The sequence below is a fragment of the Pseudophryne corroboree genome, chromosome 9, assembly GCF_028390025.1.
Source record: "Pseudophryne corroboree isolate aPseCor3 chromosome 9, aPseCor3.hap2, whole genome shotgun sequence".
NCBI classification, from domain to species: domain Eukaryota; kingdom Metazoa; phylum Chordata; class Amphibia; order Anura; family Myobatrachidae; genus Pseudophryne; species Pseudophryne corroboree.
The window spans coordinates 474,504,697-474,524,923 of NC_086452.1; the positions used below are offsets into that span (position 1 = coordinate 474,504,697).

General features: G+C 53.2%; 1 protein-coding gene across 2 annotated transcripts in view; it reads right to left on the minus strand.

Moving 5' to 3' along the window:
- The window catches only part of LOC134958666 (semaphorin-3B-like), an 87,877-nt gene that overhangs the window by 38,055 nt on the left and 29,595 nt on the right, over nucleotides 1–20,227 (minus strand). For both annotated transcript variants that reach the window (XM_063941402.1, XM_063941403.1), the window contains exon 6: nucleotides 15,587–15,706. In XM_063941402.1, coding sequence (XP_063797472.1) covers nucleotides 15,587–15,706 — 120 coding nt within the window. The remainder of the gene's footprint in view (nucleotides 1–15,586; nucleotides 15,707–20,227) is intronic.

Genomic DNA, 20,227 nt, shown 5'->3' on the forward strand with positions numbered 1-20,227 from the left:
TACCTCATATAGTGCCCCCAACCCATGTACCCCCAGTCTCCTCACATCACATACCTCATATAGTGCCCCCAACCCATGTACCCCCAGCCTCCTCACATCACATACCTCATATAGTGCCCCCAACCCATGTACCCCCGGGCTCCTCGCATCACATACCTCATATAGCGCCCCCTAACCCATGTACCCCTTGTCTTTTCACATCACATACCTCATATAGTGCCCCCAACCCATGTACCCCCAGTCTCCTCACATCACATACCTCATATAGTGCCCCCAACCCATGTACCCCCAGCCTCCTCACATCACATACCTCATATAGTGCCCCCAACCCATGTACCCCCAGCCTCCTCACATCACATACCTCATATAGTGCCCCCAACCCATGTATCCCCAGCCTCCTCATATCACATACCTCATATAGCGCCCCCTAACCCATGTACCCCTTGTCTCTTCACATCACATACCTCATATAGTGCCCCCAACCCATGTTCCCCCAGTCTCCTCACATCATGTACCTCATATAGCACCCCCATCCCATGTACCCCCAGTCTCCTCACATCACATACCTCATATAGCGCCCCCTAACCCATGTACCCCCAGTCTCCTCACATTATGTACCTCATATAGCGCCCCCAACCCATGTACCCCCAGTATCCTCACATCACATATTACATATAGTGCCCCCTAACCCATGTACCCCCAGTCTCCTCACATCACATACCTCATTTAGCGCCCTCAACCCATGTACCCCCAGTCTCCTCACATTACATACCTCATATAGTGCCCCCAACCCATGTACCCCCAGCCTCCTCACATCACATACCTCATATAGCGCCCCCAACCCATGTATCCCCAGCCTCCTCACTTACCTCATATAGTGCCCCCAACCCATGTACCCCCAGTCTCCTCACATTACGTACCTCATATAGTGCCCCCAACCCATGCACCCCCAGCCTCCTCACTTACCTCATATAGTGCCCCCAACCCATGTACCCCCAGTCTCCTCACATTACGTACCTCATATAGTGCCCCCAACCCATGTATCCCCAGCCTCCTCACTTACCTCATATAGTGCCCCCAACCCATGTACCCCCAGTCTCCTCACATTACGTACCTCATATAGTGCCCCCAACTCATGTATCCCCAGCCTCACTTACCTCATATAGTGCCCCCAACCCATGTACCCCCAGTCTCCTCACATTACGTACCTCATATAGTGCCCCCAACCCATGCACCTCCTGTCTCCTCACATCACATACCTCATATAGTGCCCCCAACCCATGTATCCCCAGCCTCCTCTCTTACCTCATATAGTGCCCCCAACCCATGTACCCCCAGTCTCCTCACATTACGTACCTCATATAGTGCCCCCAACCCATGCACCTCCTGTCTCCTCACATCACATACCTCTTATAGTGTCCCCAACCCATGCACCCCCAGCCTCCTCACTTACCTCATATAGTGCCCCCAACCCATGTACCCCCAGTCTCCTCACATTACGTACCTCATATAGTGCCCCCAACCCATGTACCCCCAGTCTCCTCATATCACATACCTCATATAGTGCCCGCAACCCATGTATCCCCAAGCCTCCTCACATCACATACCTCATATAGTGCCCCCAACCCATGTACCCCGTCTCCTCACATCATGTACCTAATATAGCGCCCCTAACCCATGTACCTCCAGTCTCCACACATCATGTACCTCATATAGTGCCCCCTAACCCATGTACCCCCAGCCTCCTCCCATTACATACCTCATATAGCGCCCCCTAACCCATGTACCCCCAGTCTCCTCACATCATGTACCTCATATAGCGCCCCCATCCCATGTACCCCCAGTCTCCTCACATCACATACCTCATATAGCGCCCCCTAACCCATGTACCCCCAGTCTCCTCACATGATGTACCTCATATAGCGCCCCCTAACCCATGTACCCCCAGCCTCCTCCCATTACATACCTCATATAGCGCCCCCTAACCCATGTACCCCCAGTCTCCTCACATCATGTACCTCATATAGCGCCCCCATCCCATTTACCCCCAGTCTCCTCATATCACATACCTCATATAGCGCCCCCAACCCATGTACCCCCAGTCTCCTCACATTACGTACCTCATATAGTGCCCCCAACCCATGTATATCCTGTCTCCTCATATCACATGCCTCATATAGTGCCCCCAACCCATGTACCCCCAGTCTCCTCACATCACATACCTCATATAGTGCCCCCAACCCATGTACCCCCAGTCTCCTCACATCACATACCTCATATAGTGCCCCCAACCCATGTATCCCCAGACTCCTCACATCACATGTGTCATATAGCGCCCCCAACCCATGTACCCCCAGTCTCCTCATATCACATACCTCATATAGTGCCCCCAACCCATGTACCCCCAGTCTCCTCACATCACATACCTCATATAGTGCCCCCAAACCATGTACCCCCAGCCTCCTCACTTACCTCATATAGTGCCCCCAACCCATGTACCCCCAGTCTCCTCACATCATGTACCTCATATAGCACCCCCATCCCATGTACCCCCAGTCTCCTCACATCACATATTACATATAGTGCCCCCAACCCATGTACCCGCAGTCTCCTCACATCCCATATAGCGCCCCCTAACCCATGTACCCCCTGTCTCCTCACATCATGTACCTCATATAGCGCCCCCAACCCATGTACCCCCAGTCTCCTCACATCACATACCTCATTTAGCGCCCTCAACCCATGTACCCCCAGTCTCCTCACATTACATACCTCATATAGTGCCCCCAACCCATGTACCCCCAGCCTCCTCACTTACCTCATATAGTGCCCCCAACCCATGTACCCCCAGTCTCCTCACATTACGTACCTCATATAGTGCCCCCAACCCATGTACCTCCTGTCTCCTCACATCACATACCTCATATAGTGTCCCCAACCCATGCACCCCCAGCCTCCTCACTTACCTCATATAGTGCCCCCAACCCATGTACCCCCAGTCTCCTCACATTACGTACCTCATATAGTGCCCCCAACCCATGTACCCCCAGTCTCCTCATATCACATACCTCATATAGTGCCCCCAACCCATGTATCCCCAGCCTCCTCACATCACATACCTCATATAGTGCCCCCAACCCATGTACCCCGTCTCCTCACATCATGTACCTAATATAGCGCCCCTAACCCATGTACCTCCAGTCTCCACACATCATGTACCTCATATAGTGCCCCCAACCCATGTATCCCCAGCCTCCTCACATCACATACCTCATATAGCGCCCCCAAACAATGTACCCCCAGTCTCCTCACATCACATACCTCATATAGTGCCCCCAACCCATGTACCCCCAGCCTCCTCACATCACATACCTCATATAGTGCCCCCAACCCATGTATCCCCAGCCTCCTCACTTACCTCATATAGTGCCCCCAACCCATGTACCCCCAGTCTCCTCACATCACATACCTCATATAGTGCCCCCAACCCATGTATCCCCAGTCTCCTCACATCACATACCTCATATAGTGCCCCCAACCCATGTACCCCCAGCCTCCTCACATCACATACCTCATATAGTGCCCCCAACCCATGTACCCCCAGCCTCCTCACATCACATACCTCATATAGTGCCCCCAACCCATGTATCCCCAGCCTCCTCATATCACATACCTCATATAGCGCCCCCTAACCCATGTACCCCTTGTCTCTTCACATCACATACCTCATATAGTGCCCCCAACCCATGTACCCCCAGTCTCCTCACATCATGTACCTCATATAGCACCCCCATCCCATGTACCCCCAGTCTCCTCACATCACATACCTCATATAGCGCCCCCTAACCCATGTACCCCCAGTCTCCTCACATTATGTACCTCATATAGCGCCCCCAACCCATGTACCCCCAGTATCCTCACATCACATATTACATATAGTGCCCCCTAACCCATGTACCCCCAGTCTCCTCACATCACATACCTCATTTAGCGCCCTCAACCCATGTACCCCCAGTCTCCTCACATTACATACCTCATATAGTGCCCCCAACCCATGTACCCCCAGCCTCCTCACATCACATACCTCATATAGCGCCCCCAACCCATGTATCCCCAGCCTCCTCACTTACCTCATATAGTGCCCCCAACCCATGTACCCCCAGTCTCCTCACATTACGTACCTCATATAGTGCCCCCAACCCATGCACCTCCTGTCTCCTCACATCACATACCTCATATAGTGTCCCCAACCCATGCACCCCCAGCCTCCTCACTTACCTCATATAGTGCCCCCAACCCATGTACCCCCAGTCTCCTCACATTACGTACCTCATATAGTGCCCCCAACCCATGTATCCCCAGCCTCCTCACTTACCTCATATAGTGCCCCCAACCCATGTACCCCCAGTCTCCTCACATTACGTACCTCATATAGTGCCCCCAACCCATGTATCCCCAGCCTCCTCACTTACCTCATATAGTGCCCCCAACCCATGTACCCCCAGTCTCCTCACATTACGTACCTCATATAGTGCCCCCAACCCATGCACCTCCTGTCTCCTCACATCACATACCTCATATAGTGCCCCCAACCCATGTATCCCCAGCCTCCTCACTTACCTCATATAGTGCCCCCAACCCATGTACCCCCAGTCTCCTCACATTACGTACCTCATATAGTGCCCCCAACCCATGCACCTCCTGTCTCCTCACATCACATACCTCTTATAGTGTCCCCAACCCATGCACCCCCAGCCTCCTCACTTACCTCATATAGTGCCCCCAACCCATGTACCCCCAGTCTCCTCACATTACGTACCTCATATAGTGCCCCCAACCCATGTACCCCCAGTCTCCTCATATCACATACCTCATATAGTGCCCGCAACCCATGTATCCCCAGCCTCCTCACATCACATACCTCATATAGTGCCCCCAACCCATGTACCCCGTCTCCTCACATCATGTACCTAATATAGCGCCCCTAACCCATGTACCTCCAGTCTCCACACATCATGTACCTCATATAGTGCCCCCTAACCCATGTACCCCCAGCCTCCTCCCATTACATACCTCATATAGCGCCCCCTAACCCATGTACCCCCAGTCTCCTCACATCATGTACCTCATATAGCGCCCCCATCCCATGTACCCCCAGTCTCCTCACATCACATACCTCATATAGCGCCCCCTAACCCATGTACCCCCAGTCTCCTCACATGATGTACCTCATATAGCGCCCCCTAACCCATGTACCCCCAGCCTCCTCCCATTACATACCTCATATAGCGCCCCCTAACCCATGTACCGCCAGTCTCCTCACATCATGTACCTCATATAGCGCCCCCATCCCATTTACCCCCAGTCTCCTCACATCACATACCTCATATAGCGCCCCCAACCCATGTACCCCCAGTCTCCTCACATTACGTACCTCATATAGTGCCCCCAACCCATGTATCTCCTGTCTCCTCATATCACATGCCTCATATAGTGCCCCCAACCCATGTACCCCCAGTCTCCTCACATCACATACCTCATATAGTGCCCCCAACCCATGTACCCCCAGTCTCCTCACATCACATACCTCATATAGTGCCCCCAACCCATGTATCCCCAGACTCCTCACATCACATGTGTCATATAGCGCCCCCAACCCATGTACCCCCAGTCTCCTCATATCACATACCTCATATAGTGCCCCCAAACCATGTACCCCCAGTCTCCTCACATCACATACCTCATATAGTGCCCCCAACCCATGTACCCCCAGCCTCCTCACTTACCTCATATAGTGCCCCCAACCCATGTACCCCCAGTCTCCTCACATCACATACCTCATATAGCGCCCCCTAACCCATGTACCCCTTGTCTCTTCACATCACATACCTCATATAGTGCCCCCAACCCATGTACCCCCAGTCTCCTCACATCATGTACCTCATATAGCACCCCCATCCCATGTACCCCCAGTCTCCTCACATCACATATTACATATAGTGCCCCCAACCCATGTACCCGCAGTCTCCTCACATCCCATATAGCGCCCCCTAACCCATGTACCCCGTCTCCTCACATCATGTACCTCATATAGCACCCCCAACCCATGTACCCCCAGTCTCCTCACATCACATACCTCATTTAGCGCCCTCAACCCATGTACCCCGTCTCCTCACATTACATACCTCATATAGTGCCCCCAACCCATGTACCCCCAGCCTCCTCACTTACCTCATATAGTGCCCCCAACCCATGTACCCCCAGTCTCCTCACATTACGTACCTCATATAGTGCCCCCAACCCATGTACCTCCTGTCTCCTCACATCACATACCTCATATAGTGTCCCCAACCCATGCACCCCCAGCCTCCTCACTTACCTCATATAGTGCCCCCAACCCATGTACCCCCAGTCTCCTCACATTACGTACCTCATATAGTGCCCCCAACCCATGTACCCCCAGTCTCCTCATATCACATACCTCATATAGTGCCCCCAACCCATGTATCCCCAGCCTCCTCACATCACATACCTCATATAGTGCCCCCAACCCATGTACCCCGTCTCCTCACATCATGTACCTAATATAGCGCCCCTAACCCATGTACCTCCAGTCTCCACACATCATGTACCTCATATAGTGCCCCCAACCCATGTATCCCCAGCCTCCTCACATCACATACCTCATATAGCGCCCCCAACCAATGTACTCACATCACATACCTCATATAGTGCCCCCAACCCATGTACCCCCAGCCTCCTCACATCACATACCTCATATAGTGCCCCCAACCCATGTATCACCAGCCTCCTCACTTACCTCATATAGTGCCCCCAACCCATGTACCCCCAGTCTCCTCACATCACATACCTCATATAGTGCCCCCAACCCATGTATCCCCAGTCTCCTCACATCACATACCTCATATAGTGCCACCAACCCATGTATCCCCAGCCTCCTCACATCACATACCTCATATAGCGCCTCCAACCCATGTTCCCCCAGTCTCCTCACATCACATACCTCATATAGCGCCCCCAACCCATGTTCCCCCAGTCTCCTTACATCACATACCTCATATAGTGCCCCCAACCCATGTACCCCCAGCCTCCTCACATCACATACCTCATATAGTGCCCCCAACCCATGTATCCCCAGCCTCCTCACATCACATACCTCATATAGTGCCCCCAACCCATGTATCCCCAGCCTCCTCACATCACATACCTCATATAGTGCCCCCTAACCCATGTACCCCCAGTCTCCTCACATCACATACCTCATATAGTGCCCCCAACCCATGTACCCCCAGTCTCCTCAAATCACATACCTCATATAGTGCCCCCAACCCATGTATCCCCAGTCTCCTCACATCACATACCTCATATAGTGCCCCCAACCCATGTATCCCCAGTCTCCTCACATCACATACCTCATATAGTGCCCCCAACCCATGTACCCCCAGCCTCCTCACATCACATACCTCATATAGTGCCCCCAACCCATGTATCCCCAGCCTCCTCACATCACATACCTCATATAGCGCCTCCAACCCATGTTCCCCCAGTCTCCTCACATCACATACCTCATATAGCGCCCCCAACCCATGTTCCCCCAGTCTCCTTACATCACATACCTCATATAGCACCCCCAACCCATGTACCCCCAGCCTCCTCACATCACATACCTCATATAGTGCCCCCAACCCATGTATCCCCAGCCTCCTCACATCACATACCTCATATAGTGCCCCCAACCCATGTATCCCCAGCCTCCTCACATCACATACCTCATATAGTGCCCCCTAACCCATGTACCCCCAGTCTCCTCACATCACATACCTCATATAGTGCCCCCAACCCATGTACCCCCAGTCTCCTCACATCACATACCTCATATAGTGCCCCCAACCCATGTATCCCCAGTCTCCTCACATCACATACCTCATATAGTGCCCCCAACCCATGTATCCCCAGTCTCCTCACATCACATACCTCATATAGTGCCCCCAACCCATATATCCCCAGCCTCCTCACATCACATACCTCATATAGTGCCCCCAACCCATGTATCCCCAGCCTCCTCATATCACATACCTCATATAGCGCCCCAACCCATGTACCCCGTCTCCTCACATCACATACCTCATATAGTGCCCCCAACCCATGTATCCCCAGCCTCCTCACATCACATACCTCATATAGTGCCCCCAACCCATGTATCCCCAGCCTCCTCACATCACATACCTCATATAGTGCCCCCAACCCATGTATCCCCAGCCTCCTCACATCACATACCTCATATAGTGCCCCCAACCCATGTATCCCCAGCCTCCTCACATCACATACCTCATATAGTGCCCCCAACCCATGTATCCCCAGCCTCCTCATATCACATACCTCATATAGCGCCCCAACCCATGTACCCCGTCTCCTCACATCACATACCTCATATAGTGCCCCCAACCCATGTATCCCCAGCCTCCTCATATCACATACCTCATATAGTGCCCCCAACCCATGTTTCCCCAGCCTCCTCATATCACATACCTCATATAGCGCCTTCAACCCATGTACCCCCAGCCTCCTTACATCACATACCTCATATAGTGCCCCCAACCCATGTATCCCCAGCCTCCTCACATCACATACCTCATATAGCGCCCCCAACCCATGTACCCCCAGTCTCCTCACATCACATACCTCATATAGTGCCCCCAACCCATGTATCCCCAGTCTCCTCACATCACATACCTCATATAGTGCCCACAACCCATGTACCCCCAGCCTCCTCACATCACATACCTCATATAGTGCCCCCAACCCATGTATCCCCAGCCTCCTCACATCACATACCTCATATAGTGCCCCCAACCCATGTACCCCCAGTCTCCTCATATCACATACCTCATATAGTGCCCCCAACCCATGTACCCCGTCTCCTCACATCACATACCTCATATAGTGCCCCCAACCCATGTATCCCCAGCCTCCTCACATCACATAGCTCATATAGCGCCCCCAACCCATGTATCCCCAGCCTCCTCACATCACATACCTCATATAGCGCCTCCAACCCATGTATCCCCAGCCTCCTTACATCACATACCTCATATAGTGCCCCCAACCCATGTATCCCCAGTCTCCTCACATCACATACCTCATATAGTGCCCCCAACCCATGTACCCCCAGCCTCCTCACATCACATACCTCATATAGTGCCCCCAACCCATGTATCCCCAGCCTCCTCACATCACATACCTCATATAGTGCCCCCAACCCATGTATCCCCAGTCTCCTCACATCAAATACCTCATATAGTGCCCCCAACCCATGTACCCCCAGCCTCCTCACATCACATACCTCATATAGTGCCCCCAACCCATGTATCCCCAGCCTCCTCACATCACATACCTCATATAGTGCCCCCAACCCATGTACCCCCAGTCTCCACACATCATGTACCTCATATAGTGCCCCCAACCCATGTATCCCCAGCCTCCTCACATCACATACCTCATATAGTGCCCCCAACCCATGTACCCCCAGTCTCCTCACATCACATACCTCATATAGTGCCCCCAACCCATGTACCCCCAGTCTCCACACATCATGTACCTCATATAGTGTCCCCAACCCATGTATCCCCAGCCTCCTCACATCACATACCTCATATAGTGCCCCCAACCCATGTATCCCCAGCCTCCTCACATCACATACCTCATATAGTGCCCCCAACCCATGTACCCCCAGTCTCCACACATCATGTACCTCATATAGTGCCCCCAACCCATGTATCCCCAGCCTCCTCACATCACATACCTCATATAGTGCCCCCAACCCATGTACCCCCAGTCTCCTCACATCACATACCTCATATAGTGCCCCCAACCCATGTACCCCCAGTCTCCACACATCATGTACCTCATATAGCACCCCCATCCCATGTACCCCCAGTCTCCTCACATCACATATTACATATAGTGCCCCCAACCCATGTACCCGCAGTCTCCTCACATCCCATATAGCGCCCCCTAACCCATGTACCCCGTCTCCTCACATCATGTACCTCATATAGCACCCCCAACCCATGTACCCCCAGTCTCCTCACATCACATACCTCATTTAGCGCCCTCAACCCATGTACCCCCAGTCTCCTCACATTACATACCTCATATAGTGCCCCCAACCCATGTACCCCCAGCCTCCTCACTTACCTCATATAGTGCCCCCAACCCATGTACCCCCAGTCTCCTCACATTACGTACCTCATATAGTGCCCCCAACCCATGTACCTCCTGTCTCCTCACATCACATACCTCATATAGTGTCCCCAACCCATGCACCCCCAGCCTCCTCACTTACCTCATATAGTGCCCCCAACCCATGTACCCCCAGTCTCCTCACATTACGTACCTCATATAGTGCCCCCAACCCATGTACCCCCAGTCTCCTCATATCACATACCTCATATAGTGCCCCCAACCCATGTATCCCCAGCCTCCTCACATCACATACCTCATATAGTGCCCCCAACCCATGTACCCCGTCTCCTCACATCATGTACCTAATATAGCGCCCCTAACCCATGTACCTCCAGTCTCCACACATCATGTACCTCATATAGTGCCCCCAACCCATGTATCCCCAGCCTCCTCACATCACATACCTCATATAGCGCCCCCAACCAATGTACTCACATCACATACCTCATATAGTGCCCCCAACCCATGTACCCCCAGCCTCCTCACATCACATACCTCATATAGTGCCCCCAACCCATGTATCACCAGCCTCCTCACTTACCTCATATAGTGCCCCCAACCCATGTACCCCCAGTCTCCTCACATCACATACCTCATATAGTGCCCCCAACCCATGTATCCCCAGTCTCCTCACATCACATACCTCATATAGTGCCACCAACCCATGTATCCCCAGCCTCCTCACATCACATACCTCATATAGCGCCTCCAACCCATGTTCCCCCAGTCTCCTCACATCACATACCTCATATAGCGCCCCCAACCCATGTTCCCCCAGTCTCCTTACATCACATACCTCATATAGTGCCCCCAACCCATGTACCCCCAGCCTCCTCACATCACATACCTCATATAGTGCCCCCAACCCATGTATCCCCAGCCTCCTCACATCACATACCTCATATAGTGCCCCCAACCCATGTATCCCCAGCCTCCTCACATCACATACCTCATATAGTGCCCCCTAACCCATGTACCCCCAGTCTCCTCACATCACATACCTCATATAATGCCCCCAACCCATGTACCCCCAGTCTCCTCAAATCACATACCTCATATAGTGCCCCCAACCCATGTATCCCCAGTCTCCTCACATCACATACCTCATATAGTGCCCCCAACCCATGTATCCCCAGTCTCCTCACATCACATACCTCATATAGTGCCCCCAACCCATGTACCCCCAGCCTCCTCACATCACATACCTCATATAGTGCCCCCAACCCATGTATCCCCAGCCTCCTCACATCACATACCTCATATAGCACCTCCAACCCATGTTCCCCCAGTCTCCTCACATCACATACCTCATATAGCGCCCCCAACCCATGTTCCCCCAGTCTCCTTACATCACATACCTCATATAGCACCCCCAACCCATGTACCCCCAGCCTCCTCACATCACATACCTCATATAGTGCCCCCAACCCATGTATCCCCAGCCTCCTCACATCACATACCTCATATAGTGCCCCCAACCCATGTATCCCCAGCCTCCTCACATCACATACCTCATATAGTGCCCCCTAACCCATGTACCCCCAGTCTCCTCACATCACATACCTCATATAGTGCCCCCAACCCATGTACCCCCAGTCTCCTCACATCACATACCTCATATAGTGCCCCCAACCCATGTATCCCCAGTCTCCTCACATCACATACCTCATATAGTGCCCCCAACCCATGTATCCCCAGTCTCCTCACATCACATACCTCATATAGTGCCCCCAACCCATATATCCCCAGCCTCCTCACATCACATACCTCATATAGTGCCCCCAACCCATGTATCCCCAGCCTCCTCATATCACATACCTCATATAGCGCCCCAACCCATGTACCCCGTCTCCTCACATCACATACCTCATATAGTGCCCCCAACCCATGTATCCCCAGCCTCCTCACATCACATACCTCATATAGTGCCCCCAACCCATGTATCCCCAGCCTCCTCACATCACATACCTCATATAGTGCCCCCAACCCATGTATCCCCAGCCTCCTCACATCACATACCTCATATAGTGCCCCCAACCCATGTATCCCCAGCCTCCTCACATCACATACCTCATATAGTGCCCCCAACCCATGTATCCCCAGCCTCCTCATATCACATACCTCATATAGCGCCCCAACCCATGTACCCCGTCTCCTCACATCACATACCTCATATAGTGCCCCCAACCCATGTATCCCCAGCCTCCTCATATCACATACCTCATCTAGTGCCCCCAACCCATGTTTCCCCAGCCTCCTCATATCACATACCTCATATAGCGCCTTCAACCCATGTACCCCCAGCCTCCTTACATCACATACCTCATATAGTGCCCCCAACCCATGTATCCCCAGCCTCCTCACATCACATACCTCATATAGCGCCCCCAACCCATGTACCCCCAGTCTCCTCACATCACATACCTCATATAGTGCCCCCAACCCATGTATCCCCAGCCTCCTCACATCACATACCTCATATAGCGCCTCCAACCCATGTATCCCCAGCCTCCTTACATCACATACCTCATATAGTGCCCCCAACCCATGTATCCCCAGTCTCCTCACATCACATACCTCATATAGTGCCCACAACCCATGTACCCCCAGCCTCCTCACATCACATACCTCATATAGTGCCCCCAACCCATGTATCCCCAGTCTCCTCACATCAAATACCTCATATAGTGCCCCCAACCCATGTACCCCCATCCTCCTCACATCACATACCTCATATAGTGCCCCCAACCCATGTATCCCCAGCCTCCTCACATCACATACCTCATATAGTGCCCCCAACCCATGTACCCCCAGTCTCCACACATCATGTACCTCATATAGTGCCCCCAACCCATGTATCCCCAGCCTCCTCACATCACATACCTCATATAGTGCCCCCAACCCATGTACCCCCAGTCTCCTCACATCACATACCTCATATAGTGCCCCCAACCCATGTACCCCCAGTCTCCACACATCATGTACCTCATATAGTGCCCCCAACCCATGTATCCCCAGCCTCCTCACATCACATACCTCATATAGTGCCCCCAACCCATGTATCCCCAGCCTCCTCACATCACATACCTCATATAGTGCCCCCAACCCATGTACCCCCAGTCTCCACACATCATGTACCTCATATAGTGCCCCCAACCCATGTATCCCCAGCCTCCTCACATCACATACCTCATATAGTGCCCCCAACCCATGTACCCCCAGTCTCCTCACATCACATACCTCATATAGTGCCCCCAACCCATGTACCCCCAGTCTCCACACATCATGTACCTCATATAGTGCCCCCAACCCATGTATCCCCAGTCTCCTCACATCACATACCTCATATAGCGCCCCCAACCCATGTACCCCCAGTCTCCTCACATCACATACCTCATATAGTGCCCCCAACCCATGTATCCCCAGCCTCCTCACATCACATACCTCATATAGCGCCTCCAACCCATGTATCCCCAGCCTCCTTACATCACATACCTCATATAGTGCCCCCAACCCATGTATCCCCAGTCTCCTCACATCGCATACCTCATATAGTGCCCACAACCCATGTACCCCCAGCCTCCTCACATCACATACCTCATATAGTGCCCCCAACCCATGTATCCCCAGCCTCCTCACATCACATACCTCATATAGTGCCCCCAACCCATGTACCCCCAGTCTCCTCATATCACATACCTCATATAGTGCCCCCAACCCATGTACCCCGTCTCCTCACATCACATACCTCATATAGTGCCCCCAACCCATGTATCCCCAGCCTCCTCACATCACATAGCTCATATAGCGCCCCCAACCCATGTATCCCCAGCCTCCTCACATCACATACCTCATATAGCGCCTCCAACCCATGTATCCCCAGCCTCCTTACATCACATACCTCATATAGTGCCCCCAACCCATGTATCCCCAGTCTCCTCACATCACATACCTCATATAGTGCCCCCAACCCATGTACCCCCAGCCTCCTCACATCACATACCTCATATAGTGCCCCCAACCCATGTATCCCCAGCCTCCTCACATCACATACCTCATATAGTGCCCCCAACCCATGTATCCCCAGTCTCCTCACATCAAATACCTCATATAGTGCCCCCAACCCATGTACCCCCAGCCTCCTCACATCACATACCTCATATAGTGCCCCCAACCCATGTATCCCCAGCCTCCTCACATCACATACCTCATATAGTGCCCCCAACCCATGTACCCCCAGTCTCCACACATCATGTACCTCATATAGTGCCCCCAACCCATGTATCCCCAGCCTCCTCACATCACATACCTCATATAGTGCCCCCAACCCATGTACCCCCAGTCTCCTCACATCACATACCTCATATAGTGCCCCCAACCCATGTACCCCCAGTCTCCACACATCATGTACCTCATATAGTGCCCCCAACCCATGTACCCCCAGTCTCCTCACATCACATACCTCATATAGTGCCCCCAAACCATGTACCCCCAGTCTCCTCACATCACATACCTCATATAGCGCCTCCAACCCATGTACCCCCAGCCTCCTCACATCACATACCTCATATAGTGCCCCCAACCCATGTATCCCCAGCCTCCTCACATCACATACCTCATATAGTGCCCCCAACCCATGTACCCCCAGTCTCCACACATCATGTACCTCATATAGTGCCCCCAACCCATGTATCCCCAGCCTCCTCACATCACATACCTCATATAGCGCCCCCAACCCATGTACCCCCAGTCTCCTCACATCACATACCTCATATAGTGCCCCCAACCCATGTACCCCCAGTCTCCACACATCATGTACCTCATATAGTGCCCCCAACCCATGTATCCCCAGTCTCCTCACATCACATACCTCATATAGCGCCCCCAAACCATGTACCCCCAGTCTCCTCACATCACATACCTCATATAGTGCCCCCAACCTATGTACCCCCAGTCTCCTCACCTCACATACCTCATATAGTGCCCCCAACCCATGTACCCCCAGTCTCCTCACATCACATACCTCATATAGCGCCTCCAACCCATGTATCCCCAGTCTCCTCACATCACATACCTCATATAGCGCCCCCAACCCATGTACCCCCAGCCTCCTCACATCACATACCTCATATAGTGCCCCCAACCCATGTACCTCCTGTCTCCTCATATCACATACCTCATATAGTGCCCCCAACCCATGTACCCCCAGTCTCCTCACATCACATACCTCATATAGTGCCCCCAACCCATGTACCCCCAGCCTCCTCACATCACATACCTCATATAGTGCCCCCAACCCATGTACCCCCAGTCTCCTCACCTCGGTGCGCTGCCCCACGTGCAGGTAGCCGCAGGCCGGGTGGAATGCTCCGGTCCCGCAGGTGAACAGGTGAGTGCGATTATATTGCTGCAGGACCTTCACATAATTCATACATTCTGTCTGTGGGGAGAAGATGTTACGAGGAAGCATTGTTACAACTTGCAGAAAGAGAGAATTTATCTGTGTTTCCCTCAGAATGCAGAAACCCAGCAGAGCCCAGATGCTGCTGCCTTGGCCTGAGCCCTTCCATATCTCAGATACCTGGCATAGCTTAGCCTGCTGCTGCTCAGGGGGAGGCCGGCACACCTCCATGCTGGAATTTACTCCCCAACACCCCCATGCCTGGCCCTGAATGCTCAGCTCTGCAGATCAGCAATACAGATCTGTGCAGTCATTGTGCTGCAGGGAATACAGGAGCGCTCTCCGCCTGCATCCAGTATTCTGATATAACCCCACAGACGCTGCAGGTATGGAGTCACCTTACGGAGTCACCGCCCTGTGTGCTCCATAGCATGGGGTCTCCCCATGTCTGCTGCAGTAGTGCAGGTGGGATACCATCTCCCACTAGAGGTGGGCACCACATATGGATAACGTCAGTGCCATGCCTCTCATACCATGGGGGGCCACCCTGGCCTGTGGATGGGGCAGAGTCATCCTGCAGATTCTGCAACATGGGGTAATGATGAGCCGGGGCCTTTCCTTCTACAGCAGTGACAGCAGCTAAGCCAGTTGCTTGTATTAGAGGTTGCTCACATTATGGGGTCTATGTACTAAGCCTTGGAGAGAAAGTGGACGGAGATAAAGTACCAACCGATCAGGTTATAACTGTCATGTTACAGGTTGGTGTTGCAAAATGACAAGACAAGGCTTAGTACATAAGGGGTAATTCAGATCTGATCGCTGCTGGGCATTTTCGCACAGCGGGCAATCAGATCTGAACTGCGTATGCAGCGCACTGCGCCGACGCTGCAACCGGGATCACCGGTTAGTGACGGGATTGTGCGAAGGATACATTCGCACGGGCGTTCGCAAGGAGATTGACGTGAAGAAGGCGTTTGTGGGTGGCAACTGACCGTTTTCAGGGAGTGTCTGGAAAAAACGCAGGCGTGTCCAAGCGTTTGCAGAGCGGGTGTCTGACGTCAAATCCGGTCCCGGACAGGCTGATGTGATCGCAGCAACAAAATCAGTTTCTGCAGCTCTGCTACACGTGCGATCACACACGTGCACAGCGAAAATACACTCTCCCTGTAGGCGGCGACTATCTGATCGCAGGACAACAAAAATGGCTGCCTAGCGATCAGGTCTGATTTATCCCCATGGACTCCATTGCTCTTTGCTCATTATTACATTATAGTTATCCTGAAGTATGCGCTTCTGGCCACTGATTTTTGATACAATGGTCTATATGTACACATTGATGCTCATTGTGATTTGCCTTCATCTAAGTAAGGAACAAGGGCCCCTGGGCCACAGACTGCGAGTTGCAGGAACAGGCGTGATTCTGGTTGTTTAGCCCATAGATTAAAGCCAGGTTGGTTTTGCCTTATAAATGATTGCCGTATTAAATCTAAAAGCTGAATCGGCGGAATCGTGCCAGTGCCTGCAACTCTGATTGTGTCATTCCTGCCGACTTCTAGATAGTGATGGGTTAGGGTTTGCTGTGTAATGTCTGTTAGCTGTGCACAGTCTGCAACACTCCCTGGTCACATCCCTACGTTATCCCACGCTCTGACATATTGCAGGCTGGGTACACACTGCACCCACCGCAGCGCCCAATCCCCGCATCTTCCTGCCACAGAAGCATTGCTACATGTGTGTGCCAGTGTGTACCCATACAGGCTGGGTACACACTGCACCCACCCCAGCGCCCAATCCCCGCATCTTTCTGCCACAGAAGCATTGCTACATGTGTGTGCCAGTGTGTACCCATACAGGCTGGGTACACACTGCACCCACCGCAGCGCCCAATCCCCGCATCTTCCTGCCACAGAAGCATTGCTACATGTGTGTGCCAGTGTGTACCCATACAGGCTGGGTACACACTGCACCCACCCCAGCGCCCAATCCCCGCATCTTTCTGCCACAGAAGCATTGCTACATGTGTGTGCCAGTGTGTACCCATACAGGCTGGGTACACACTGCACCCACCCCAGTGCCCAATCCCCGCATCTTTCTGCCACAGAAGCATTGCTACATGTGTGTGCCAGTGTGTACCCATACAGGCTGGGTACACACTGCACCCACCCCAGCGCCCAATCCCCGCATCTTTCTGCCACAGAAGCATTGCTACATGTGTGTGCCAGTGTGTACCCATACAGGCTGGGTACACACTGCACCCACCCCAGTGCCCAATCCCCGCATCTTTCTGCCACAGAAGCATTGCTACATGTGTGTGCCAGTGTGTACCCATACAGGCTGGGTACACACTGCACCCACCCCAGTGCCCAATCCCCGCATCTTTCTGCCACAGAAGCATTGCTACATGTGTGTGCCAGTGCCTACCCATACAGGCTGGGTACACACTGCACCCACCCCGGCGCCCAATCCCCGCATCTTTCTGCCACAGAAGCATTGCTACATGTGTGTGCCAGTGCCTACCCATACAGGCTGGGTACACACTGCACCCACCCCAGCGCCCAATCCTCACATCTTCCTGCCACAGAAGCATTGGTACATGTGTGTGCCAGTGCCTACCCATACAGGCTGGGTACACACTGCACCCACCCCAGCACCCAATCCCCGCATCTTCCTGCCACAGAAGCATTGCTACATGTGTGTGCCAGTGTGTACACATACAGGCTGGGTACACACTGCACCCAACCCAGCGCCCAATCCCCGCATCTTCCTGCCACAGAAGCATTGCTACATGTGTGTGCCAGTGTCTACCCATACAGGCTGGGTACACACTACACCCACTGCAGCGCCCAATCCCCGCATCTTCCTGCCACAGAAGCATTGCTACATGTGTGTGCCAGTGTCTACCCATACAGGCTGGGTACACACTGCACCCACCCCAGTGCCCAATCCCCGCATCTTCCTGCCACAGAAGCATTGGTACATGTGTGTGCCAGTGTGTACCCATACAGGCTGGGTACACACTGCACCCACCCCAGCGCCCAATCCCCGCATCTTCCTGCCACAGAAGCATTGCTACATGTGTGTGCCAGTGTGTACCCATACAGGCTGGGTACACACTGCACCCACCCCAGCGCCCAATCCCTGCATCTTCCTGCCACAGAAGCATTGCTACATGTGTGTGCCAGTGTCTACCCATACAGGCTGGGTACACACTGCACCCACCCCAGCGCCCAATCCCCGCATCTTCCTGCCACAGAAGCATTGGTACATGTGTGTGCCAGTGCCTACCCATACAGGCTGGGTACACACTGCACCCACCCCAGCACCCAATCCCCGCATCTTCCTGCCACAGAAGCATTGCTACATGTGTGTGCCAGTGTGTACACATACAGGCTGGGTACACACTGCACCCAACCCAGCGCCCAATCCCCGCATCTTCCTGCCACAGAAGCATTGCTACATGTGTGTGCCAGTGTCTACCCATACAGGCTGGGTACACACTACACCCACTGCAGCGCCCAATCCCCGCATCTTCCTGCCACAGAAGCATTGCTACATGTGTGTGCCAGTGTCTACCCATACAGGCTGGGTACACACTGCACCCACCCCAGTGCCCAATCCCCGCATCTTCCTGCCACAGAAGCATTGGTACATGTGTGTGCCAGTGTGTACCCATACAGGCTGGGTACACACTGCACCCACCCCAGCGCCCAATCCCCGCATCTTCCTGCCACAGAAGCATTGCTACATGTGTGTGCCAGTGTGTACCCATACAGGCTGGGTACACACTGCACCCACCCCAGCGCCCAATCCCTGCATCTTTCTGCCACAGAAGCATTGGTACATGTGTGTGCCAGTGTGTACCCATACAGGCTGGGTACACACTGCACCCACCCCAGCGCCCAATGCCCGCATCTTCCTGCCACAGAAGCATTGGTACATGGTACGTGCCATCATAGCATTGGTAAATAACTCCACAGTCTTGTATGAAGTAACATTGGAGACGGGCACAATCTAGTTATGTCTATGACACTAGCTCAGTGATGGGCAGCAGAGGTCCCTGTGCCACCTGCGGCTCACCCATTCATTCGCTGCATGCCCAGTCAGTCCCTCTATCTGCGTTATGAGGGTGGTAAGGGGTGATTTGGGATTGGCCCTGTAGAAGTCCTGCTTTGGCCACACCTGAGATCAGCGGTTGCCCGTGACTAGGGTCACTGTCACTGCGCCGAGGGCCTGGTTCATGTTTGCAGCTGCGCTTTTCTAGGTTATGGAACTGCTGATTATCACAAGTGACGCTGCCACACAGGAGCCATTGCAGATGCCCCCCTCCCACAGTGTCTCAGGGCTCCCATCTCTCCTGGCAGAGGTGCAGGGAAGTGGCCAGGCCTCCTGCTGGCAGTCAGCGCTCTGTAGGTACATGTGGCTGGTGGGAGTATCGTGCAGAACACGTATGATTCATAGATGTGCAGCATGTTCCCACCGGCAGCTGGGCACAGCTCCTCGCCTCCTTCTCCCGCACCTTTATTTGAGCGGCCAGGAAACGCAGCCTACGCACAGATGCAC